The 26349-nt window shown below is 41.6% G+C and overlaps 4 protein-coding genes across 8 annotated transcripts; 2 read left to right on the top strand and 2 right to left on the bottom strand.

Annotated features, from left to right (window-relative positions):
• The first annotated feature begins 353 nt into the window (after positions 1 to 353).
• wdr20a (WD repeat domain 20a) lies at positions 354 to 6264 on the top strand. The gene is made up of 4 exons (XM_076108643.1): positions 354 to 637; positions 2198 to 2380; positions 2646 to 3998; positions 5162 to 6264. The coding sequence occupies exons 1-4, from the start codon at positions 374 to 376 to the stop codon at positions 5213 to 5215; spliced, it is 1854 nt and encodes a 617-aa protein (XP_075964758.1). The 5' UTR covers positions 354 to 373; the 3' UTR covers positions 5216 to 6264.
• A 106-nt stretch (positions 6265 to 6370) lies between these two features.
• mok (MOK protein kinase) lies at positions 6371 to 11936 on the bottom strand. Of its 2 annotated transcripts, none has more exons than XM_076108644.1 (12): positions 11526 to 11936; positions 10569 to 10683; positions 10124 to 10213; positions 9960 to 10030; positions 9756 to 9834; positions 9630 to 9678; positions 9359 to 9537; positions 8974 to 9075; positions 8682 to 8855; positions 8362 to 8521; positions 8061 to 8258; positions 6371 to 7881 (listed from the first exon to the last, which is right to left on the bottom strand). In XM_076108644.1, exons 1-12 carry the CDS (start codon positions 11710 to 11712, stop codon positions 7804 to 7806), a joined length of 1482 nt encoding a protein of 493 aa, XP_075964759.1. In that variant the 5' UTR covers positions 11713 to 11936; the 3' UTR covers positions 6371 to 7803. The 2 variants fall into 2 exon arrangements, with proteins under 2 accessions (XP_075964759.1, XP_075964760.1); XM_076108645.1 differs by lacking the exon at positions 11526 to 11936 and adding an exon at positions 11121 to 11235.
• On the top strand, positions 11936 to 21973 carry nemf (nuclear export mediator factor). Of its 2 annotated transcripts, XM_076108642.1 has the most exons (33): positions 11936 to 12105; positions 12206 to 12274; positions 12720 to 12822; positions 13112 to 13237; positions 13364 to 13524; positions 13652 to 13719; positions 13855 to 13938; positions 14056 to 14129; positions 14218 to 14288; positions 14401 to 14476; positions 14592 to 14732; positions 14927 to 15135; positions 15226 to 15399; positions 15490 to 15553; positions 15729 to 15817; positions 15949 to 16052; positions 16148 to 16210; positions 16316 to 16428; positions 16869 to 16926; positions 17049 to 17107; positions 17188 to 17308; positions 17395 to 17653; positions 17786 to 17828; positions 18333 to 18382; positions 18597 to 18691; positions 18728 to 18858; positions 19324 to 19401; positions 19589 to 19807; positions 19937 to 19972; positions 20511 to 20617; positions 20705 to 20748; positions 20832 to 20911; positions 21153 to 21973. In XM_076108642.1, the coding sequence occupies exons 1-33, from the start codon at positions 12047 to 12049 to the stop codon at positions 21228 to 21230; spliced, it is 3306 nt and encodes a 1101-aa protein (XP_075964757.1). In that variant the 5' UTR covers positions 11936 to 12046; the 3' UTR covers positions 21231 to 21973. The 2 variants fall into 2 exon arrangements, with proteins under 2 accessions (XP_075964757.1, XP_075964756.1); XM_076108641.1 differs by having other exon boundaries at positions 11944 to 12105; positions 18597 to 18858.
• Positions 21381 to 26198, bottom strand: klhdc2 (kelch domain containing 2). 3 transcript variants are annotated; one of them, XM_076108646.1, is made up of 14 exons: positions 26048 to 26198; positions 25110 to 25408; positions 24930 to 25009; positions 24729 to 24846; positions 24488 to 24600; positions 24155 to 24239; positions 23884 to 23967; positions 23710 to 23790; positions 23549 to 23607; positions 23238 to 23347; positions 23080 to 23152; positions 22872 to 22959; positions 22740 to 22792; positions 21381 to 22649 (listed from the first exon to the last, which is right to left on the bottom strand). In XM_076108646.1, the coding sequence occupies exons 1-14, from the start codon at positions 26127 to 26129 to the stop codon at positions 22526 to 22528; spliced, it is 1449 nt and encodes a 482-aa protein (XP_075964761.1). In that variant the 5' UTR covers positions 26130 to 26198; the 3' UTR covers positions 21381 to 22525. The 3 variants fall into 3 exon arrangements, with proteins under 3 accessions (XP_075964761.1, XP_075964764.1, XP_075964762.1); XM_076108649.1 differs by having other exon boundaries at positions 26003 to 26135; XM_076108647.1 differs by lacking the exon at positions 26048 to 26198 and adding an exon at positions 25659 to 25994.
• Positions 26199 to 26349: the final 151 nt, after the last annotated feature.

Raw genomic sequence — 26349 nt, 5'->3', positions numbered from 1 at the left:
GACAACCTAAATGTCAGTTTAAATCATCCTGACCACCTTGTCAGTCTGTTTTTTTATGTGTATTTTGTAAAATGTATTTTAAGAGTTTCTAAATCCACATTAAGCTATAGCTATCAGTTTACCACGAACGCACATATGTATCTTACAGTTGTATAACTTTTCTTTTTCGACATGTAATATAAGTAATATATGGTTTGAAATTCAGTTAATACTGCGATGTTTTAGAAAAGTTCAATGCTGTGGTAAACTTGTTATTCTAAAAGTCGTGTGCTCCTCCACCAGTTCCCCGGCGAACCAGTTGGGGGACCGGGAGAGTCCGCTACGGCCCGTTCCCCCCACCCTGCGTAAGATCCGGCCTGGGGGAGAGGGATGAATGTTAATTTCAAAGATGGCGGCGGAGGGAGGAGGGAAGGAGATGAACGAAATTAAAACTCAGTTCACCACTCGGGAAGGCGTCTATAAACTCCTCACTCACTCCGAATACAGCCGTCCTAACAGGGTGCCTTTCAACTCACAAGGCTCTAACCCCGTCAAGGTCTCCTTCGTGAACGTCAACGACCAGTCGGGCAACGGCGACCGGATCTGTTTCAATGTGGGCCGTGAGCTCTACTTCTACATCTACAAAGGCGTTAGAAAGGTAGCGTGCTAACGCGGCTAATATCAACGGAAACCCGTGATACTGAATGTCAAAAAACCCACCACTGCTGTCCTAGCTGTTAGCTGAACTTCGGGCTTGTGTTGGATGTGTTAAATAACTCTTGACAGGCGCTTGACTTTGAAATTAGCTCGCAGCTAGTTAGCTTAATGCTACGATGAAGCTAACGTTAGCCAACGCAACTAAGCTAACGTTAGCGGCTAACTTAGTCCCGAGGCCAGGGGGCTAATTTCCGTCCCCAGTCTATAGTTGACCGTTTGATTTGATTTAAGTTGTCAGGGTTGTCATTGCTGCTGTACCGGTTAACGTTATAGCGTTAGTTTGTTATGACAGTGACAGTTCGTACGGTGCCACCCGTAACACCTGTCGACGTCTTTTGACTGACAGGTGTCGACAAATCTCAATGTGCCGATTCAGTGTCTGGACAGTCGTTTTGGCTCGTCACCCTTTGACTAATGGCGCTTAGCTTGCTCTGCTTGTAGGGAAATGCTGACGACAAATATGCCAAAAGAGATAACAAGGTGGATATCAGCTGTTGCTGCCCCAAGTTACATTCAACAAGAACAATAAATCATAAAGCAGTCATATATGTTTTGCCACTAACTCGACATCAAGTGGGTTCAGCTAACAGCTGATCATCTGATTTCTAACTTGAATCAATGTGTCATGGCGTTATATTTATTCGCACTGAAACATGTGCATGTCATGTGTTTCATGTTAGAAAAGTTAGAAAAATCACAGAATTTGTAGTAAAATACACAATTGTGTGGTGCAGATACATGGCTACATGTTTTTTTTTTTTCTTCTCATATGTAAAAACTATCAGATCACATCGACCTGTTTATTTTCTTTATGTGTACATACTTTACCTTCTTACTTCGAAGTATCCTTCACCACTCTTGACTAGGCTTATTATCTAACCTTTTTGCTGATATTGTTAACCATCAAAGCACTGTCTTGATATCATACATACTGTACTTTGTCGTAAGAGCTTTGCTTATGACTGTAGTCTTGGTTTTGGATTGTAGACATGGTTTGACATTTGGTCACTCTTGAGGCGAGACAGAACCACTCAATGTCTCATCTAACCACTGACTCATTATCTTCAACGCATTTTTCAATTCTTCCAGTAGTTTAACTGTCAATCATTAACTAATGGAACCGTTATGCTGGTTATCTGCTGTATATACCCATGGTGTGTTGTTCACTGCAGTAAAATAACGTTTACCTGACATTAAAAAACAAACTGTTCATCATACAGAATGATTACTAACATCGATCATCTACAGAGAAAAGCATACCTCTATACTTGTGTCCTTCCTCTTTTTGCTCAGTGACTGTTGGCTATTTGATGTGTTGCTAAAGGACGTACAGAACTATTTTGAGTTCAGATGCCACTTCTTGTAAACTTTGGTTGCAAGATGCTCGACTTAAGAAAACTTTGACCGACTTGAATTAACATTGTCCCTTCAGCCTTTGCCATGCAACAAAGTTAAGTCATTTTAGACATTTTAAGTGTGCATTCACGCTTTCTCTCCTCAGGCTGCTGACTTGAGCAAGCCCATTGACAAGCGCATCTACAAGGGAACGCAGCCCACCTGTCATGACTTCAACCACCTCACGGCCACAGCCGAAAGTGTGTCCTTGCTGGTGGGTTTTTCTGCCGGACAGGTACAGCTCATTGACCCTATCAAGAAGGAGACAAGCAAGCTCTTCAATGAGGAGGTAGGTGACTTGAGGGACGGAGGTTAGATTAACAAGAGTTGTGTGTGAGTAGAGGGAATATTGTCAGATAGAGATCTGCATATTTTTGTCTGCCATTGCAGGTGAAAGCGTATTTGTTGTTGTTGCATCCTGTCAAATCCCACATAGACAAAATTAACTTTCAACGTAGTTTTCTTGATGATACTATGCTGATATTTCTTTTTCTCCCTCCTCTCTCTCCTGCCAACTGCCTCTCAAACCTCAACTGCCCCCCCTCTCCTGCCAGAGACTAATCGATAAGTCCAGAGTAACCTGCGTGAAATGGGTGCCAGGTTCTGAGAGCCTGTTCCTGGTCTCTCATGCCAGCGGGAATATGTACCTGTACAACGTGGAGCATACTTGCGGCACCACGGCGCCACACTACCAGCTGCTGAAACAGGGAGAGAACTACTCTGTACACACCTGTAAGAGTAAATCCACGCGGAACCCTCTCCTTAAATGGACAGTGGGTGAGGGGGCTCTGAACGAGTTTGCCTTCTCTCCAGATGGGAAGTTCCTCGCCTGCGTCAGCCAAGACGGCTTCCTACGAGTCTTCAACTTCGACGCGGTCGAGCTTCACGGCACCATGAAGAGCTACTTTGGCGGCTTGTTGTGCGTGTGCTGGAGCCCCGACGGAAAGTACATAGTTGCGGGCGGAGAGGACGATTTAGTGACCGTGTGGTCGTTTTTGGACTGCAGAGTCATCGCCCGAGGTCACGGGCACAAGTCATGGGTTAGCGTGGTGGCGTTTGACCACTACACCACCAGCGTGGAGGAGAGTGACCCAATGGAGTTCAGTGGCAGCGACGAGGACTTCCAAGATCAGATGATACACTTTGGACGAGACCGGGCCAACAGTACGCAGTCTCGACTCTCCAAGCGCAACTCCACGGACAGCCGGCCTGTTAGTGTCACGTACAGGTTTGGCTCAGTGGGCCAGGACACTCAGCTGTGCCTATGGGACCTCACCGAGGACATCCTTTTCCCCCATCTTCCTCTCTCACGGACACGGACACACACTAACGTGATGAATGCTACCAGCCCCCCTGCGGGTGCTACAATACTCACTAACACCTCTAGTAACACTACTAATGGAAGCAACAGTGGTGCCACTACTCCTGGCATTAACTCCCTCTCTACTGCATTACCACGCTCCAACAGCCTACCCCATTCAGCCAGCACCACAACAACTACGGCAAACAATACCAACAAGGCCGGCAGTGGTGGTGGTGGCGGCGGCATCGGCAGTGGTATTATGGACAGTGCCATTGCTACCGGTGTGAGTAAGTTTGCCACGCTGTCACTCCACGACCGGAAGGAACGCCACCACGAGAAGGACCACAAACGCAATCACAGCATGGGTCACATCAGCAGCAAGAGCAGCGACAAGCTCAACCTGCTGACCAAAACCAAAACGGACCCCGCTAAGACTCTGGGCACGCTGCTGTGCCCGCGCATGGAGGACGTGCCCCTCCTTGAGCCCCTCATCTGTAAAAAGATAGCACACGAGAGACTGACTGTACTCATATTTTTAGAGGACTGTTTAGTGACTGCTTGTCAGGAGGGATTTATTTGCACATGGGCGAGGCCAGGCAAAGTGGTAAGTTCTTTTTAATGTAGGAAATGTGTGGGGGGAAAAGTGTCTTTCAAGCTTAAGCTGTCCTTAAGTCAGTTGATGGGCTGTAACTAATTAATAGCAAGACATATTCTGAAAGCATAAAATATATTTGGAATATCATTTTTAGCTTTTATAAGTCGCATTGTCAATCTCTGCGGGCAGGCGAGTAACATATCGGACTTGTTTAATGTACATCTGCTTTGCTTTCCGATGAAAGACCCATTATGCCTCAGTCTATCCACTGATATGGAAATATTAGTCTGGTTATATAATACACTCTGATAAGGAGGATTTCCTGTGTGGACCTGTGAGGGTGGAAAAAAGACGTTAATCCATATGAAGTGTGTTCATTGGTTCATCATAATCATCCCACAATGCATAGCAGCATAGCCAAGAAGTCATCTGCATACACTTTCACATTTCAGCTTTTAATGCAAAATGCTGTGTATTTGCCCAAAGAATCTCTGCGGTTCCTCACATGCTTTCAGCTTTAACGTGTATACTTCCCTTTATACTTCCCTTTTTGTCTGTTTTGAGAGACTTTGTCGGAACGAGGCACATGATATGTGAGGGATCTGGAACATACAGGCAGTCTGAAGGCGAGTTAGTCAAGAGAGATTGTTACATTAACAGGTAGTCTGTCCTCAAACAGAACACCGACAATGTCATGATATTGAGGAGTACACCAGCAGCTGTAAATGATGGCACCACACAGTGGGAATACATTTGGATAACTACTTAATACAATAAAAGTAGAGTTAAGAGTTCAGTAATAGGAAAGAAGTTCAAACAAACCTAATTGTTTGTGGTTAATAGCTGAAGTGCAACACAATGTAATGCTTAACAGTTTTCCCTGAAAAAAGAAAAGGACAGAAACTTCCCTCGAAGGTCTGGACAAACCAGTTGATAATCTGGTGCTGTACAGTAGAAGTGCCTTCATCAAGCAGACCTTTCAAAGAGTCTTTACACCGTGTGCTCGGCCTCCACTTTGACTGCTCTGCACAGCCTTTTGAAATGCAGGGGACCGGGATGTGGAAAGAAGAGGCTGAGTTTTGATGAGCTAATGTTGCTTGATTTTTTTTTATTTTTTTTGCTACAGTGTGTCAACTTTCCCAATGCAAATCTCCTTGTTTTCCTTTTTCCAGGGTTTATTGTCATCCCAAAACCAAGCCAGCTCTCCCAGTGGAACAGTAGTATAGCCACAATATTTCTGCTGCTAAAGAACCCTGCAACCCAGAGTCTGATGCTGCTCTTCACCCTGCAAGCATTGCAAGTTTTCCTTTTCTTTTATAACCCTCCCCTTCCCCCCCCGATTTTGTTGATGGCTTCTCTGTTTTTCTTTTTGTTTGTTTTGTTTATCACTCACTTGACCTAGAGGAGGAATGAAGCAAGAAAAGGTGTGGTGCAATTGTGGACTATTGCGCTAATGTACTATTGTTCTCTGGAGCTTTAACACATTTTAGATTCTTTCATTTCAAATCACATCAGACTTTTTGTCCCCTCTGGAAATGCAGCTTTGCTTTGTTAGATGTGAACCAGACAATTGTGGCTTGAGGTTAAAGGGATAGTTCATGTCATTTTCATAATCTGTGTGTACTCTTAAACCTCTGTTAGCCTTGTGGTGTAGCCCAGTCCTGGCTCAGGGTTACGTTACCGACTGATTTTGGGATGAACTATCCTTTTACGACCAAGTGCGTAAGCATCTGAAAATGTTTGCATCCATCCACATTCGCCCACCCCTTCTGTCTTTCCTTGAGGAGAATCTCACCATCAACAACTTTGCACTGATTTTGTTATTGTGTTTGTTTTTATAACTTCTCTAATGGAACAAAAGAACGAGGGTTGAGGACTGCCTTGTTGCACTGGGCTTCATCGTCCTCCGTCTTTAAATCTCAATCTATAAAGTTGGATGCTGCAATCATAGTCTTTTTAAAGAAAAACAAATGTTTGCACTTAATTTAGTTTATTAGAAGGAAATGGCTTTACATTTTGGGTGTGCTCAGAACTCACAGATGGCTAATAACAGTAGGTGAAGACAAATGATTAAAACCTTTATCTATTGAGCATTTATTTTAATATTATTTCAGATTAAAATCTGCTTTGTATCATAATGTGCATATTGCAATTAATTGATTTGATGGGGCCCTAAGCAAACTACCATTACTCCGGTGGAAGTTTTGTCATTGATAGTTATATTTCTAAAGCCTAAAGTATACATATTAATAATATTAAAATAATCTTGAATACACCGCTTTCTGTTCCTTTTTTTTGTTCACCCACATGTACTGTATTTACATAACAAAGCTGTAATGCTTTCTGGTGTGGAAATCGCTGACATTGTCAAGGAAGGAGCTGTGAAGTATGGAGTCTTTGAAGCAACGATTGAATCTCAAAACTGATACAAGCTTGCATTATGCCTCAGATTCTCTTAAAAGAAATGTAACAAAAGCCAGATGAAAGAGGTCAGTTAAGAAACAACAGATGGCTCTTTCCTGTTTGACACTATTGTCGTATTAATGTACTTTATTTTTTTGTCATAAACAATCATATTTTTATGCCATGAAGACTTCAGTGACCTGTTTGTTTCAGGAGGTTGTACCACCTTAATGATGACATCATACAAATGACACTTCACTTTTTTTTTAATCTGGTAATCCTTCACAATAACCAACATAATAAAGTGCAGGCAGAGTCAGTCCACTTCACTGAGCTCTCAGCTCTGGATTAGAAGGTACTTCTTTTAAAGCCACAGTGCTTCAATGGGAATAACTGGCTGAGCTACATTCTAAACAAAAACATTTTTTTAGGACTTTCTTATTAAGGCCATATAAAATACAGATCACATACATCATCTAAAAGGAAAAGTTATTTTTCCTTGACTGTTCCAAATCTGTTTTGCTGTTTATTTACATTACAGTTCAATGTGCCTTTAAATTACTTCTCCAAAGGCAATGTTGTGGCTCAGAACGCTTTGTCCCGAGGAGTTCATTCGCAGCATTTGGAAAGAGACTATCACCAGTAAACAGTGCCTAGGAAAAGTATTCAACCCCACCCTTGGTTTATCATGTTTATTGCTCTACAACTTCGAATCCACTTAATATTTATTTAAAAAACCTGGTGTGTCACAGCTAGAGGTGAAAACTTTTAATGTTTTAATTAAATGTGTCGTTCAGTTTGTTGACATTTGTTCTGTTGTGATTTAGTTAATTTATCATTTGTGATTCAAAGTTGTCAAATAAGACCAGACAACCAGAACAAGTCCAAGGGTTGTGACAACTTTTTAAAGGCACCCTGTTGTCCAGGAAGTTGACCATGTTACTCATCAAATATGTTCCATTTCATTCAGAAACCATAAAAAAAGACACGCACAATGGTAAATGTCTTTCCACGTGTCGTATGTTATTGCTTAGCTTGTGTAATAGGCTCAGATTGAAGTATATTTCTTAACCGTTGTAAATATGTAACACCTGACTAGGTCACGTAAAACTGAGGTCATAACTAAACTACACACTCTCAATCCAGCGTTATATTACAGACTCTAATATTGTTTGTTTGTGTAGATATTACATTGAATCGTACCATTGCAGTGAGGGTTGAACAGTGTGATATCTGGTAATATGACAGGCATGGCGGTCTTTGTTGCATTTTTCGTCATGTTTGTGTTGCTTCATAGATTTCAACGTCCGGCCCGTCCAAACATTGTCCTCTCGACAATTTGTTTAACAGTAAAGGTCTATCCAGTTTTTAGAGGACATTTTTAATAATACAATGGAAGTGTTTTTGATTCTCAGTAGCCTCCATGTTTCCTATCCAGAGGTGGAATGTAGAAAGTCTTCAAAGCTGCACGGTGGGACTCATCCCGGGGCTGTGAAGAGAAGAAAATGCCAAATCAAAGCCCTTAAAGAAAGCACTATGAAGGCACTTGTTTAGTTATATTAATGTGACGTACCTCTTGCATTTTTAAAACATCTGATATGCAAGACAAACCTGTCGGCTGATTCAAATATTAAAAGTCAGATGTCTGTGTAGCACTCCTGTGTTTACCTTTGCCAAATGCGACTGGCACTTTTTCAACGTGATGGTTGGCAGAGTGCCTCGGTGGGTGACGGTAAATGCGGGCATAGTGGAGACCGGGAAGGAGATCTGAGGTCCAGGCACAACCATGTTGATCTTGGGTAGCTCTGTAGGAATATGAGGGACGTTCCGTCGGATTAGGGGCTCCGCTACGTGTTTCATGTTGTGCTGGAGAGGGAGGAAGTATCGGATGGTACCAGTTGTATTCATATTCATTTGGACTCATGGGACTTTGGACATTTCACTCCTGCTGACATGAACGTTGACTTACGCTTATTAAAGGGGTTTGCCTTGTGTGTCTTCCCCTCAGCTGTTTGCCGAGTCTGGCTGGGCGCCAGATGTGGTCTAAGGAGTTGTGCTTCCCGCCACTCTCTAGTCCATCCATAGTCCCAGATACTCTCTGAAAAGTCTCGGCTTTCTTCTCTGCCAGCCTGAGAAGAAAGCAAGCAAGATTTCTATTACGAATGACAGGATATGAGTATTTAAAATGAAAGCTCTTTGTCTCCAGTGTGTCTAACCAGCAAACCTGGCAATTGTATCGTCTAAATGTTATTTAATAAGTTGCGAGGTGATTCATTGATTTTGGTTTACCTGATTTCCCTAAAGTACGTGTGCCGCAGAGCTGTTTCTGCAGTAATGCGTTCATCGGGGTCATAGGCGAGCATCTGATAGAGGAGTGACAGAGCTGGAGCCGGGCAGCGAGGGACTAACCGGGAGATACCGCTGCCTTTTTTAGGGGGGAAGTTGAATTGTATCGCTCTAGACCTGCCAGACAAACAAGAAACCAAGAGAAGGCTTTGTTTTCTAAGCACATAAATAATTATATTCACAATTTCTGTCACAAAGACGCTTCAAACAACACATTTTTAGGAGGAACACCTACTGCTTTAACTTTTGGAGGATACTTTGATCTGGTGTCCCCAACACGTCATGGATCTTGGCAACCTGGTCCAACTCATTGGTTCCCGGGAAGAGGGGACTCAAACTGAAACATACAAGTATCTGACTGCCACAACAAAGCTATTTACATAGCATTTGTTTGACATTTGTTTATGCCTCTGGTGGCAGACAGGATCGAACAAATAGAGCGAAGGAAAACTACACGCAGACATTAGTAACATTGTAATTACACATGTAATCAAGGACCACTCTGTGAGATGACTGTGTATAACCTCATAAGAGTATTCCTATCCTGTCTCATTAACTCATGAACGGTTGTTCTATGGGTATTACAGATGAGATGTTGTGCCCTTCCCTTTCAGACGTACCTCATGATCTCAAAGAAGACACAGCCAGCACTCCACATGTCCATCTTTAAGCCATAGTAGCCATCAGTGAGGAGGCACTCTGGGGCTCTGTACCAGCGTGTGGAGATGTACTCTGTATGCGGAGGCTTGGAGTACACGCTCCGACATGAGCCGAAGTCGCCAAGCTTCAGACCGTTTTGCTGCAATTTGTACAAATACATTTTTTTTAAACGTGTATGAAATATATATTTTTACCACTGTTAAAGCACATTGTGATAATGATGCATCTCACTTTGATGAGAATGTTTTCTGGCTTCACATCTCTGTGAAAAATCCCACAGCTGTAAAAAGAAAAAAAAGAGTTAATGTTGTGTTTTTGTTTACTGTTTAAGGTGAACTGAAGTTTTTTCATAACTACCTGTGCATATGTTCAAGTGACTTGCAAAGCTGGTACATGTAGTTCTTTATTGTATTATCAGGCAGTGGTGTTTGTCTTCCTGTAACGGATGAAGAAGCGATATAAGCCCATAATTTACCCAACAGTTTACAGAACCTCTTCATCTTCATGTTCCCGTTCATCCTTATAATTATGTATTGCACTTGTTAATACTTGCAGACTCACCTTGTATGAACTCATAGATGTTCATCTCCATCAGCTCACAAATCAAAGACACAGTTCCAGTTTCTTTGTCACTGAAACATTGTGTTAGATTAATATGCCGCGCCACATGAAACTAGGTTGAGGCAATACAATAACTTTATGATAGACAACACTCTAGTACTCACAAAATCAGTTCATGTAGCTCGATGATATTTGCATGTGGGCTCAGCCTCTTCATTGCCTGGACTTCCCGCAGGTTGTTGGCCTGCTCCAGACTTGATGACCGAGAACAGATGACATTTGCGCTTTTAAATTTGACAGGTGTAAACATGCAGCATTGTTAATTGTAAAGAAAAATAACTGCTGCACTGTAAATGGACAATGTGACAATTTACACAAGAAAAATGGCATATTTAAATTGCAAAGTTAATGCTAAAAACCAGTGCACTGACAACTCAAATTTCAACCACAGACATCTATTGTTACCTCATCACTACAAGTTGAAAGTGAAATAGGACACTTAAGGCATAGGGGGTGTCAATCTTCTGACTGTTACAATAGAGTATGGTAAAATGCCCCAATGATCGCCTATGTACAGGACATGTTGTCCTGTTGTTGCAGTATACATACCTGTTAATTGTCTGCTTCATGGTTTTACATGCGTAGAACTTCCCATCTTTCAGGCTCTGAGTTTTCAACACCTCTGAAAATGTGCCTTCCCCAATTTTCTTGATTGTTTTGTAGCCTGCACAAATAATAAAAAAAAACAAAGCTAAAATGACTGATAAAAGGGAAAGTTAAGCATGAATACACAATTAAAATAATGTTCCACTGCCAGAACTCCACGCTGCCAATGCAATTGAGCTAGTGGCTGACATGTTGTTAATGTTCACCATTTTCGGGAACAACGAGCCAAAATATTAGTTTCACAAAAAAAACAACTAAGCGTAAAACAAATATTAAAATATGATTACAAAGGCTATAACGTCATGTCAAAACCACGTATATGTTCTCAGTTAGGTGGTTAAGAGACACAATAAAGTCCCAGCTAGCTCCTCCAAAGATTAAACAGCTAACAAACATAAGAGAGAAATCTTTGAAGAGAAACTTCCACGATGGACGACCGTCGTGTGTCAGACCTGTCAGCATCACGCTACTCACAGCCGTTAGGTCACAACTTACAATGCATTCCTTTGTGTCTTAGCCGCCGCATGCACCTCGATCACTCATAACATAGCGTATCCGGACAGGACATGTCAACGGTTTTTAAATGTACGTTTTTTTTTGCGCATCGGAGTGTCAAAGGGACACGGAAACTGGCTACACGGGTGTTAGCCTAGCCCCGCTAGCATAGCCCTGTTAGCTGACCGTCGCCTTGGTAACGGAGCACGCCTTCGCCCTCCTCTCTGACCTGAGGAGGAAACGGGAAACTCCGGTTTGAATGTTTCACTCTCTCCCGTCCAACCGCGGAAAACAATGGAGTTTAAAAGCAACAACCATGTTTAAAAAAAAATGTCAGTCAAGCCTTTTATTCGCTGCAGGCCCAGATATTTGACGCGACGTTGTTTTTCCCCCCTTCCCCCTTACCTTTTTTCCAGAGGTGGGTCATGACCGTTAGGTCGGATGTCTTTCCATTGGGCTGCGGATTGTTGTTCTGCATGTCCACATTCAACGTCCCCCTTTTGTTCCGATCCATGTTAGGTGGTGTTTTGCATGCATTTCGAAGGCTTGCCCTGTTTTTTACGCCAATAAGCCAGCTTGAGTAGTGCATCATTAATGCACTTTAAATGCTAAAGAGCCTACCATGAGCATACAAATATCTAGAAACAGTCCCTGCAAGAGCACCACCGGTCCACTGCATTCAGGTCATAGCATAGAAGTTACCAAGCACCAGTGTATCCCACACACAATCAATTCATCCTATTCGCTCATGTCTGGTGTGTGGCAAAGGCGTGGACTTGCTCGTTTTTTGCTCCACGCCGGCTTCCGTAAAAACTCGTCATATGTGCGCATGTGCAGTAATTCACTGCATGTTTTCCTAGCTGGTGTAGCTGCTAGAAATGTGAATTTTCTCAGTGTTTCTAACTGTGGTCAGCCTTTCGGTCACCATGAAAACAAGATTCACCACCCTGGATATCAGGGCAGTTATTGCCGAGATCAATGCTAAGTAGGTGATACGTGTTATGAATCTCAGCCGAGTGGCTAAGCTAACAAGCGTTCATGTTGATGTGTCCACAGATGTTGATCATGCATTTGTTCTTTCACAGCTACATTGGCATGAGAGTGAACAACGTGTATGACATCGACAACAAGACTTATCTCATCCGTCTGCAAAAGTAAGCACAGTTTAAAAAAAAAAAAACTCCACAAGTTTAAGTGTAATGGTGTGTCCCATGTCATAAAGCTCTTCAGTAAAGCAGCAATACCACGATATAAAGATTTATTTATTAAACATAAGAAAGCTGCATTCAAGTTTTTAATTCATTTTAAGTACGGAAGTGTTTTCACAATAGGATTCAAGTAACGTTCTCAAAATAAAAGTTGGAATTATGCAATCGCTGTTATTCATTAGCTCACCATATACTTTGTAATCTGATGTGTCACAAATGTGATGTAAAAAGTACAGTACCTTCCTGAGAAATGTAGTGGAGGTGAAGTATCATGTGTTCAAAATTGTACTCAAGTACAGAACTCAATAAATATACTTATGCTTTACTTGTATAGGTATATTCCACCACTTTCAGGCATCATGTATAACTCTGTGTCGTATCTTTGTCCCAGGCCTGACTGCAAAGCTATTATCCTGATTGAGTCTGGGACTCGGATTCACTCCACAGACTTTGAATGGCCCAAGAACATGATGCCTTCGGGCTTTGCAATGAAAGTAAGAACGTCTTGTTCATTGAAAAAGACTGACCAACCAAAAATCATTACTGTTTAATGTTTCACCATATTGTCGGCTTTTATGATATTTAGATGTATGATTCAAGTGAGATTTCACTGAGAATTCCATTCAAACCATTGTTTCCTTGACATCAACCAGACAAATGTTTTTTTTCCTCTCCCTAAACAGATTTGATATGTCAATATCAGTACACGGTTCCTGTTATTGTGATTTTCCTGTATTTGCTTATTTATGTATTCGTTGTAATAAAACTGAACTTTCTCCGTAGTGTCGAAAACACCTGAGGTCACGGCGGCTGACCCAGGTTAAGCAGCTTGGGATTGACAGGATTGTTGACCTCCAGTTTGGCTCAGATGAGGCTGCCTACCACTTGATTATTGAACTGTATGACAGGGTGAGAAAACATTGTGAGACGCATATATCAAACTTCTGATCTTCTCAGCCTGGATCCAGAACCATGACATTGATACATGTGTTTGCGTGTGTGTGTGTGTGTGTGTGTGTGTATTTGCATCTTCAGGGTAACGTCATTCTCACAGACCATGAGTACACCATCCTGAACCTGCTGAGGTTTCGTACAGCAGAGGCAGAGGCAGAGGCAGAAGATGTTAAGATTGCTGTAAGAGAGCGGTACCCTGTGGAGAGCGCCCGACCCCCTGAACCTCTCTTCAGTTTAGACCGGTAACTACATCTTTATACGTACTTGTTGAGTTTGTGGACTAGATGGACTTCCATCAGAATTCAATAAACATTTATTACTATTTATTTACCAGTGAAACATAATGTTATCCTATCGCTTTTCATGCAGACTTACTGAAATCCTCAGCAAAGCAACAAGTGGAGATCAAGTTAAAAAGGTCCTGAACCCTCACCTTCGTAAGTAGCAAGGCAACAGTTCTGAAATGTTGCCCTGAAACAGACACACTTGAGGTGAAATGTCCTAAAAATATTTGATCATGTAAAATGAACAAACTGAACTTTGTTTTGTGTCTTTTCCAAACACCCCTCCAGCCTATGGAGCCACTCTGATAGAACACAGTTTGATAGAGGCGGGACTGCCGGGCTCTGTCAAAGTTGACACTCAAGTTGATGCAGGTATCGTAGAGAAATAAAGGCTACTGGTTTATGTAGTGGTTCTATTTTACTATTAGATTTTTTTTTATTTGTAATGGTTTTCTGTAAATACAGTATTTGTTCTGACTGCTTTTTCAGTTGCACCTAAAATCCTGGAAGCCCTGCAGATTGCAGAAACGTATATGGAAAAAACAGAAAACTTCAGTGGCAAAGTACGGGACCTTTCATTAGCGGTCTTTACTTTGAGGATCCTGTAATAGATTGTTATACTCACAAAGTCTCTACTCTGTTTAATTCAAGGGCTACATCATTCAAAAGAGTGACAAGAAACCAAGCTTAACTCCTGGCAAACCCAGTGAAGAACTGCTCACGTATGTCCGGTTTTGTTTAACACACTATTTGTGACTATACCCAAGTTTTTCCAGCGTTCTTTTATTTTCACAATATTGTTAATTAATATACGTCAATGATGTCCACTTTCAGATATGATGAATTCCACCCATTCCTCTTTGCCCAGCATGCAAAGAGCCCCTATTTGGAGTTTGATACTTTTGATAAGGTAAACATTGGCAAGACTGCTTATTTATTATTTATTTGATCCTTTCTTCTTTACAATGTGAATTCATACTTCTGCCATGAATGTTATATGAATCCAATGTGATCCTCTCACTCAGGCAGTGGATGAGTTCTATTCTAAGATGGAGAGTCAGAGGATTGACATGAAGGCCTTGCAGCAGGAGAAACAGGCTCTGAAGAAGTTGGACAATGTTAAGAAGGACCACGAGCAGAGATTGGAGGCCTTGCACCAAACCCAGGTCAGTGTTACCGCCAACTTTTAGGTGTGTCTGCTGTAAATGCTGCACAGAATGGCTCCTGCTTTCCTATTTGTATTTGTGAAACATTAATGTTGGTGTTGTTGAGAAGAATTAACTGAAACTTGCAAATAGAAGTTCAGTCGTTTCATCTCAAAATCGCTGAAATGTATGAAATGTGGTCTTGTGATTTGCAGGAGGTGGACAGAATAAAGGGTGAACTGGTGGAGATGAACCTGTTTGTGGTAGAGCGGGCGCTGCAGGTGGTGCGCAGTGCACTGGCGAATCAGGTGGACTGGACTGAGATCGGCATTATCGTCAAAGAGGCGCAAGATGCCGGTGACCCGGTGGCCTGCGCCATCAAGGACCTGAAGCTGCAGACCAACCATATCACCATGCTTTTAAAGTGAGAACTTCTGATACAGAAACTCGAGTCCCACAGACCGCTCTGATTATTGTAACACCATTTGGCTCATGCGTATCTTTTTCCTTCTAGAAATCCATATATTTCTGAGGAAGACCAGGAAGAGGAAGAGAAAAAAGATGTGGTGGAGGAGAAAGGGAAGAAAAACAAAAATAAAGACAAAGGGCAGAACAAGAAGTTGCAAAGGAACAAGCCCACGTTAGTAGATGTGGATATTGGCCTCTCAGCTTATGCCAATGCCAAAAAGTAGGTTGACTTGTATTCCTTTAGACATAGAATTAAGCATCATGTGGTGTTGTTTTTACAGCTGATGGACCCTGTCACTGTGATTTTTAGGTACTATGACTTCAAACGCAGTGCTGAAAAGAAAGAACATAAAACTATTGAAGCAGTAGGCAAGGTAAGAAAGCTGTTTTATTGCAGTTTAAAAGTTATGGCGACAAATAATTGTATGATCAGCAAGGAACATCGTTCAGATCAAAGCAAGTATTTGTGTTTCTAAGGATCATTGTTTATAACCACTGTACTGTATACTGTTAAATGTTCAATGTTCTTCTACTTTCATGTCATTCAAGGCTATGAAATCTGCAGAGAAAAAAACACAGCAAACACTGAAAGAGGTGCAGACTGTGACCACCATTCAGAAGGCCAGGAAAGTCTACTGGTAAGTAACACATAACCATTATGTGCCGAATACATAGTCGGACTCGGATACAGTATGTTTTTTATATTTACATGACTTGCAGTGGAGCCTTTCATCCTCTCAACCTCGTCCTTTTTTCCCTCTTTTGGCAGGTTTGAGAAGTTTTTGTGGTTCATCAGCTCAGAGAATTATCTCATCATCGCAGGAAGGGATCAGCAGCAGAACGAGATAATTGTCAAACGCTACCTCCGTGCGGGTATTGAATGAACTTATATACTTCTACCTTTTAAAAAGTAAGTTGCTTCAAAATGGATCTGGTTTATCCCCTCATTTGTGCCTTTCCTCTGTCAGGTGATATTTATGTTCATGCCGACCTCCATGGAGCGACTAGCTGTGTCATCAAAAACCCCTCAGGTAAACCTGCGCATTTCCAGCCACTATTTCACCTGATGTTTTGTGAACATACTTGATTTTTTACTTGTTCCACTTTGTCTCTGCCCCTCTATCTTCCTGTTGCAGGTGTCCCCATCGCTCCTCGTACCCTGACAGAAGCTGGCACCATGTCTGTGTGCTACAGTGCTGCTTGGGATGCCAAGATCATCACCAGCGCTTGGTGGGTTCATCATCATCAGGTAAATCATCAATATCAGGCAACTGAATTTGCCAGCTCTTCATGTTTATATATATATAAACATATATATATATTTGTACCTCTTACACACTGACTACTGATACCATTTTATGTACTCATAAGTAGTATCTAAAATGCAATGTATTTCTCAGACTGGCCATTATAATTAGACAAAATGATGTATGGGAATGATGTACTCTACCATGTTCCATACTTTTAAAATGAAATGACTGGTTCAAAGGGGTTTCTAAAGCTAGGGGGGAAACAAGGTAGCATATTTGCTGCTAACAAGCCAAGAGGCAAAGAATATTTTCATATGTTTCAGATATCAGGGAAATGAAAAACTACAAGCAGTAAAATGCTTAAATCATGACATTGATATAGTAGAAATATCGGCATTATTTATCATTAATTAGCGTGATATCTTTCATCTGTGTTCAGGTCTCTAAGACGGCTCCCACTGGAGAGTACCTGACCACTGGAAGTTTCATGATCAGAGGTATGACACACTAACATTTAAGGTGTATACATTTTCTAAGGCACCAGAGCAACATCTGAGAAGTGTAACTGCAAATGATGGCATCTAACAGAGGACCTAACATTTGACGTATTTCTCTCCAGGAAAGAAGAACTTTCTGCCCCCCTCTTACTTGATTATGGGCTTCGGATTTCTCTTCAAGGTAAATACCATCGTGAGCTGTGAGTGCATGTTTAATTCTTTGTCTTCAAACAATTAGGTTTCACGCTCGTCTCTGTGCAGGTCGATGAGCAAAGTGTGTTTCGGCACCGCGGGGAGAGAAAAGTGAAGACCGTAGAGGAGGACATGCAGGACGCCACATCTAGAGCTGCCGAGCTGTTCGTGGAGGAAGAAGAGCTGATGGGTAGCAAGACACAACATGAACGACTGGATTTACTGTGTAGGCAACGACTACAATCGGGTGTTGTAGCTAACTCTGTTGCTTTGCAGGTGATGACAGCAGTAATGAAGATCAGGGTGAGGAAAGAGCGATAGGAGATGGAGGGGTGGAAAAGATGATCAAGAAGGTGGTTGGGGGGAATGATGGTGTGAATGGAGAACTGGCCGCTGTTCCTGAGGAGGACAACCTGGAGGCAGAGAAGAGTGGAGAGGAAGACAGCGAGGAGGAAACGGAGATAAAGAATGAGGAGAGTGAAGAATTCAGCTTTCCGGATACAACCATCTCCCTGTCTCATTTACAGCCCAGCAGGTAATATTACCATTACGATGCTGACACTGTAAGAATAAGAAGGTCTTGCCCACCTTTCTACAAACCTAATGGTTCAATCATTGCACAGAACAATGAATGGTACTTAATCAAAGTGTCTCTCCTGATTTCTAGGAATACTCACAACCCTGGTTTCAAAACGGAACGGAGCACTCAGGTAAAACCCTGGACTAACCTTGTATTTCTGTAAACAGCTTTACTTTAAGCAGCACGTCTGTTAATTCCAGCTTGTTATAGGCATAGTTGTGCACTTGACACTGAAACAGGAACCTGTTAAATCTGCACACATTTTAATGTTAAGCTTCCCGTTTCCTTTTCAAATCTCTGGTGATTTCTTCTCTTCTTAGTCATCTGTTGCTCAGAGGGATCTTCGTCTCTTTCTGCCCTTTCAATTGTCAGTCGGGTTGAAAATGATTCAGCGTTTTGTTGCCCATGAACGAAAACATGATTTTTTTTTTGCAAACCCTTCATACAAAATAACATCCATTTGTTAAGAAGACCGTCTACAACCTAAAAGCATGACATACAATTACAACATAAAGAGTAGTCCTCTCAGACCCCAAACGTTTTAGCGGTAGTGTACATTACAACAGTTTCATCTCGGTGATATCATAAAGGCATAACACGTCGTACTCATGTTGATTCATTCATTTCTCTTCAGGTTGAGGTAGACGCACAGGGGAGGAAACACATGACTGCCAAGCAAAGAAGGTAATTAAATACATTAACTTATATTCAACATGTACTTCTTCCTGTTAAGCTCCTACCATAAACCTGAGAGGCTTTCAGCAACAGGTAGTGTTGAGACATTTGGTTGGTTTAAAAAAAAAAAAACGTAACAGGCGTTATGTCGACTTTATTTAATCAATAACTTTCTAATCGTCCAGTTATTGATACAAACAGGTGTTTTTTTCTTTCCCACTAGAGAAGAGAAGAAGAAGAAGCAGAAACCGGAAGGTTGCGACACTGAGGAGAAGACTGAGGAGAAGACTGAGGGGAAGACTGAGGGGAAGACTGAGGGGAAGACTGAGGAGAAGACTGAGGAGAAGACTGAGGAGAAGACTGAGGAGAAGACTGAGGGGAAGACTGAGGGGAAGACTGAGATTTCGTCTGCTGGATCAGCAGTCGACCAGGGATCCAAAGGTGGAGGATGTCCCTCCCAGCCGCAACCGAAGAGAGGTCAAAAGGTAAGAGAGGAGTTTGATAAGATAAGATGTTCTGTTCTTAGGTTGAAATGGAAAACAAAGTCATACAACTTCAGCAGTACAAGTATGAATTTGCAAATCTTTCCTGGAGAGATACAACTTAGAAGAGAACAATAAATTCCCAGACTAAAACATACACTAAAAAACGAATAAAACCAGAGTAAATGTACATGAGATTAGGAGACAAACAACATCAGTATAATTATTAAAAGCACGAGTAGGAACATATCTTTCTTTTCATAATCTGCAGCGAATTGAAGGCTGTAATTTGTTTTATCACCACTCACGAAATGGATGGATACAGTGTCAGTTCTTCTGACAATACCTTACCTATTGTGTTACATGTCATAGTGAGTCTATTTGAAGGATCAATCTTGAACCTTAAATGATCCTATACTTCAATCTGTGTTGTTTTTGTGCGTATATCTTCCCTTGTTGTCACCGCAGAACAAGTTAAAGAAGATCAAAGAGAAGTACAAAGACCAGGATGAAGAGGACAGGGAGCTGATGATGCAGCTGCTCGGGGTGAGGATGAATAAAAAAAAAAACGACTCTCTAAGCAGTCATTACTATGTTCTGTCCAGTGACACTGCCATCACAACCAGCTGTAACATTTTTAGTAGTAACTGCTACTCGGGTCAACACAGTTGTCATGTGCACAGTCGTTGAGGCTGACACCATGAATAACGGTGTAAACGCTTTTCTTCCGCAGTCAGCTGGTTCCACTAAGGAAGAGAAGGATAAGGGGAAGAAAGGAAAGAAGGGGAAGGGGAAAGTCGAACCTGTCAGGAAACCAGCCCCTCAGAAACCACCCCAGAAACCTCGTAATGAGGAGATTGCAGCAAAACAAACAGAGCAGACCGTAGCAGGGGAGGGTGATGAGGAGAGACAGCCTGGAGAGGAGGGAGCTCCTGCTGAACAGGAGGACAAGGTACGTGACACAATGAAGCTCCAATACCAGTGTTGTCTGAAATGTACTGTATGTGTGGTGATGTTAACAAAGTTACCGTTGTATCGTATATGTTTTGTAATCCCTTTTGAATGGTGTTCTGTCCTTCAGGAAGATGATGTGGACCCGGACAACCCCGGTGCAGAGGTGGGTTCTTAAAGTAAACTTGAATAAATAAATACTTCTTATAGTTAATAGAAAAGAAACAATATTCCCTCTACGATATATGTGGAATATTTTAATAATTCAAAGAACATGTGGGGGATAAATGAGTGTTTGTTAAGGGACAGTGTGCAGGATTTAGTGGTGTGGTTACCCCTCCGCTCACTCCTCCCTTCCCAAGCCTGCGGTAGCGCGAGCCACCGAATGCAAAGTCAGATGGCTGCTGGCAGAACCACGGTTTCAATACTCCGGCTCACGTTACCGCAGTCTCACAATTGAGAACTTGAAAGGCTCTTTCCAGAGTGGTGCAACACGGGAGACTCTGTGAAGCCCCGCCCCCTATGTAGATGTGAAGGGCTCATTCTAAGCCAACAAAAACACAACAGTTCTTAGTTTCAGGTGATTATGATGAAAACCTATTTATGAATATTATATTTGGTTCCTGCGAATAGATCCCTCACAACGCAACACTCAGTTTACTACTGCATTAGTTTAACTTTAGTTTTCCTGTGTGCCGCCCCAGGAAGCAGAGGATCTGCTCACCTCTCTGTCGGGCCAGCCTCATCCTGAAGACGTGCTGTTGTTTGCTGTGCCAGTCTGTGCTCCATACACTGCCCTTTCCAACTACAAGTATGTGCAATTAATCTGGTGGTGTTTAAGAGACAAAGGGAAGCTGGCGGTGGCTGAATAAGTATTTTTTTTTTTTTGTAACCACAGACACAAGGTGAAATTGACACCAGGTTCTCAGAAGAAAGGAAAAGGTAAGAATAGTGATCCATTCTAATATTCAGAAAGCCTTTGCTTAATGCTTTAAAAAATTATTGTTATTCTTTGTTTGTACCAGCTGCACGCACTGCAGTTTTCAGCTTCATGAAAGCCAGAGATGCCTCAACCAGAGAGAAAGATCTGTTCCGCAGTGTCAAGGTGAAGAAGCGAACTGGAACTTTTTTTGCCAATTTCTGACATACAGTACTATACTATAATTGTTTAATGACATGCTATAGTACAATCTTTATTTCATTATTTTATAGCAGACTATACTCTTTTTGTGACATCTTATAATATAGCTTCTTTGATGGCATATTATACTGTTTTTATGACATGCTATACTACGACATATATAACAATTAAACTGTATCCCCTCTGATATCATCCTGTGTTGCAGGATACTGATCTATCCAGAAATATCCCAGGCAAAGTTAAAGTGTCTGCTCCAAACCTGCTGGCTGTCAAGAAGAAATAAGAGACGAGTGAACATAGAACTGTGGGACTCTGCCGACTTCATCTAGATTTCAAGCACGAGCGTAACAAGAGCTGATCATCACAGTACAGTCTGAAAATCAATCATTTCAGCTTAGATATTGATTGTATTTGTTGACCAACAAAACACAACTAATGGTATGTGTTTATTCTTTGAGTACGAATGAAAATTATGCATTGTATTCTACAATAAAAAACACCAAAGGGAACATTGTGCAAACCAGGCAAATACAAACAAAGCCCTACTGACATTAGGCATTTCAGTGCAAAGTGGCTCAACATCCAATACACTCAACGTATTTAAGTTATTGATTAAACAAAATTGAAATGCTACCGGAACCACTCATGACAATCTAAAAAGGCTTTAAAGGCCTCTTTCAGAATAAAGAACTCACACATTTCCTCACAAATATATAAATACATTTTTATATAAATAAAAATTAACATTTCTGTGGCTTCAGAGGAGATAGTCTTGAGTAACAAAGCACTAGTTTTAGGTCTGTGAGAGCTTATACTATTCAAGATTTAGTGAACATCTGCATCAAAGATCATGCCAAACGTAAGTTATATCAATCATTGAAGCAACAGGCTCCCTAAAAAAAAATCTGCACTGTTAAAGCAAACCTGTTTCAGCCTTGCACCACTGTGTTTAGTGTTAAGACAGACTCATATTTTAAGTTGTATACATTTTTGAGGAAAACCAATTAAAAACCACAATTACAACAAGTGACTGGCATGTTTGTTTTAAAGGACTAGAACTGTTTCCCCGACTCTTGGTCATACCTACAGGATGTGCTTTAATATACATATGTCATTTCTGCCAAGAGATCCCCCCCCCAACTGCTACACACTGTACCTTTTAAAACAACAAAACTCCCCAGAATCGTAAACAGAGAAGCACTGTCACAGCTTCCCTGAACTTGCAGTTATCAAGTTGTTGTATCCAGTACAGAAGTAGCAATTCATTAGTCTTAGAACACAGAAATAACTACAATATCATATTTAAGCTTTTCAGATGGAGAAATGAAAGAAGTCCTGCTTAAAATCAGAACATAAACTAACTCAAAAGTAGTGCAGGACCTCTGCTCTCTTTCTGTCAGGTCCCATTTCCAACAGCTCCACAGCTGTTCACTATTGCTCAGAGAATTATTTTATGTGTCCACACACATTAAACGAATGCTTCAATAGGACTACCAGCTTTGAGAGCAAAACTCTTATCATCCATACATACACATTCTCCTGTAATCCTCTGAACAAGGTTGACGGCTTCCTCTAAGCCTAGGAGCCCAGTGTGTTGACGCGCGCCATTCTCTGTTTGAGGCTGTGCAGGAGGTGTTTCGGCAAGCAGTCCCAGTAACTCGACAAACGCTCCCTGTGCTGCAGAACGGCCTCCATACAGAAACTGCCGAGTGGGGAAAAGAAAAATATGAGAACAAAATAATAAAGAAAGGAGACCATCTCAGCTTCAGGTGTAAAATAAATTCACACTCACCGAACTAGTGATTTGGGCTGAACGTTGAAAACCAGTAACTCGTTGCTGTGAGCCTGTCGAGTAAAAAAAAAGAAAGTTGAGTTAAATTCAGTAGAAAACATTTAATGTATGTTATATTAAGATATGACTTACAGCTCTGTGATGAGACAACAGGTTGTTGGCACATCCTCCAAACACAAACACCTCTCCATCAGGACCAGAGCTTGCTGTGTGCCACAGTCTGAAATACACACAGCACAATGTCAAGAATTGTCCAAATACAATACGTTCCCTCAACACACCCAAAACTTAATGTGAGCACTAATGTTCGTTTGCTTGTAGATTAAGATGCGAGGATTACCTCGGGCTCTCCGTGTGACTGTGTTTAAAAGGCTTCCATTCATTTTTGCTCACATAGTACAGCCAAGCATCACCTGAAAAACAGATAACTGTTAGACAAGCGATCATTTTGAGGCGGCGAGGAATTATTTGTTACTCCAGAACAAGTGTCAGGCTCACTCAGTGTCTCTCTGTCTGTGGTGAATCCTCCAAATAAGAAGATGTGGTCTGGTGACACAGGAGTGAAGGAGTGCCAAGACCGGCCCACAGGACCCTGCTGGGGAACGCTCCTACAACAGGGTCAGAGAAGACACATTAGAGAGAATGCTCAAAAGTGACCATGTTCCAATGGAAAGGGTGGAAGAAAGATGTATAACTTTTGAGGCACATTAGATATGCAAAATTTGACCTGATATTAAGCGATTTATAACTATTGTCTTCGCAGATTATTCTGTGGTTGGACCTACATGAAAGAAAAGACCACCACTTACATTTCATGCCACTCCCATGTGTCCAGGTCAATGTAGTACAGGTCATTTAGTCTGTAGTTCTGTGGAAGAGATGGCAGTTGGAATTAATCATTATTCATATGAAAATAATTCACAACAAGGTTTAAGACACCCACATCTTGAATTTGTTTTAATTTCCTTACCTTGTATCGTCCCCCAAACACATAGCCTCTGTTACCAACTGTAGCGCAAGCATGAGCTGCTCTGGGTGATGGGGCGTTTCCCTACAGCGGAGAGAGAATAGATCATGTCAAATATCTTTTTCACTTGCCAGTGAGTGTGCGAGGTGAAATTGGTCGTGTCGTGCATGCGTTTACCCTGGTGTTGGGCTGGCTCCATGTAGATGTCTCCAGGTCCAGTACGTGGATGTGGTTGTTCCAACCTCGTCCTGGGCTGTCCCACTGCAGCAGCAAACAAAACTATATCATCAAATGTCTTTACAGGAAATAGACACTCCTGCTTTTTTTTTGTCTAACTTGCGATGAAATACCTTTATTTAAACTAACACAGTTTAGAAATAAACACAGACGAAAAGATGCGAGTCAGTCAGTGTTTGTCATGTGAAGTTTTTTTTGTTTGTTTACAGACCACAAGTGAAGACGATTCATCATATTCAAAAGTCCCTTGATGAAGCCCTTGTACAGCATAGCCGTAGCCCCCAAAGAATATAAGTCTGTGGAAACAATATCAGACAAAACTCCCTTTAAATATCTCTCCCAAGATTAACAGTCGGTGACTTCTCTTGTGCATTTATTATTTCGTATTAAACAATTATATTAGGGTTAATGTGATCCCATGGCTTACACTTAATAGCCACATTAACATGTTCTGCACATACAGTCTATGGTTCTGAAGTGTGCATGATGTTTAACCTTAATGTTAACTTCAAAATCCAGAAGAAAAAGGGTAGTCATCCCTCACCTATTTTTCTGAACCCAGCACCCAAGCTTGTCCTTGCAGGATGGAGGAAGTCCTTTAAGATCCCTCATTTCCTCCCAAACAAGGCTGGGCGCTCTAAGGGGCAGGCGATAGATCTGCAAAGCACAGCACAAAATACAGGTGTTCTGAAATATAATCGCAAACAGTAAACCTGCTTCAAGGTCCTAATGAATAAATATGAGACAAGTGAGGGTGTTAAGAAATGTGCTTAATGTAACTGTACCCTGTTAGTGTTTCCTCTGGCGTGATGACCTCCAAATAAGTAGAGAACTCCATCAACACACACCCCACAGCTGCCTGACATGGATGTGTGCAGGTTGCCTCCAGCTACATGCTTCGTCCTGTGAACATTCGGGTGTTTTTATTTGTCTACTTTGCTGAGGACAATGGCATCAAGGTGCAACTTAAACACAACAGGTATTACCATACTCCAGACTCCATGTTGTAAATCCAGATCTCATTTCTCGGCAGGTACAAGTCAAAGAATCCGTGGTTTTGAGCATTCTTGTAACAGGGAGAATGTATTTTAAGTAAATGTGCAGAAAAAAACCACAAATATACTGAAAGTCGATTTTAGGAGACATGTATCTAATAAATGTCTTACCTTATATCCACCCCAAACATACATGATGTTTCTGTCAACCACTGTTATGTGACCACTGCGCTCAGCTGGGGTATCTAACTCAAACAATTCAGGTCCTTCAGTGTCCAACAAGGGCTGTTCATCCTCCACCTCTTCCTCCTCCTCCTGCTGCTCTTCCTCATCCATATCGTCATTTACCATCCAAGCAAACAGTCTCTCATCTTCATCTCTGTCTGAGTCATTGCCATCCTCCCCGGCTGGCAGATCTCCGACATCTTCCTCCATCTCCGCCAGTCTCTCTGCCATGTCTCTACTGTCTCCTGTCAGGGCAAGAAGCGAGAAAGACAAATCACCTTGGTTGGTGCTGATAGGGTTAATTGATTTAACCTAGCTAACTAATCTTTCCAAAAAACTAAGAACAACAAACAGAAAACGACCCACATTCTTCAAAACACTTACGTTAAATATGAGGAAATAATACAAGTATCATCAGTGACTTGTCAGCTGTTAGTTTATGATAATGAACACATAACTGTGTAAGTTATAAAGTTTCTACAAACATATCCTCACCTTTAACTTTGTAGTCCACCTTTAGTCACTTTGTTAGCGACAGCTATCGTTAGCTAGCACAATTACTGTTGACCTACTTTGCTAGCTTAACTATTTAGGTTACTAAATCAATGTTTGTTGTTAGCTTAGCTTTTGTCTTATACTTAGTCTAACTGAAATATTTGATTGAAGTTCCCTAAACTACTTAGCTGGTGAATAAAGCGCACACATCATCAGCTGTTCGTCGGTTGACGCAGTTAGCTCCAGAACGTTGGTAAACTCTAATATACAAAGAACTCCAACGATACAGTGTGAGAAATGCTCTACAATTATATTCGTCACGCTGGTGTGGAGGCTAAACCTACATGTAGTTACAGTTGTGAGTGGAGTTGAATCGCACCCGTCGTTACCTTGTGTTTTCAAATGTTTGTTTTTCCTGCAAATTTCAAAAAGCGGTATCCTACGCCATTTGTTTGAGGTCATCACAAGCATTCAGGGGGCACGACCGGAAGTTGTCGACGTCCTCAATCCGCCATCTTGATAAGGTCGGAGTAAAACATAAAAGTAGACCTCCGTACATCCGTAACAGAGGGGGAAATACACCTGTTTTTATTTGATACCAAATGGTTTTTAACGCCACCCAGGTTGTCGGAGCTTGTATAAAACAAGTTTACAGTCAAGTCATCCATAAAGACTCCCCCAAAAATTAACT

This window comes from Anarhichas minor, unplaced genomic scaffold (assembly GCF_050575085.1).
Source record: "Anarhichas minor isolate MPS153535 unplaced genomic scaffold, ASM5057508v1 ptg000040l, whole genome shotgun sequence".
NCBI lineage: Eukaryota > Metazoa > Chordata > Actinopteri > Perciformes > Anarhichadidae > Anarhichas > Anarhichas minor.
Note: the sequence above shows the minus strand (reverse complement) of the source record. Positions and strands in the feature narration are given on the sequence as shown.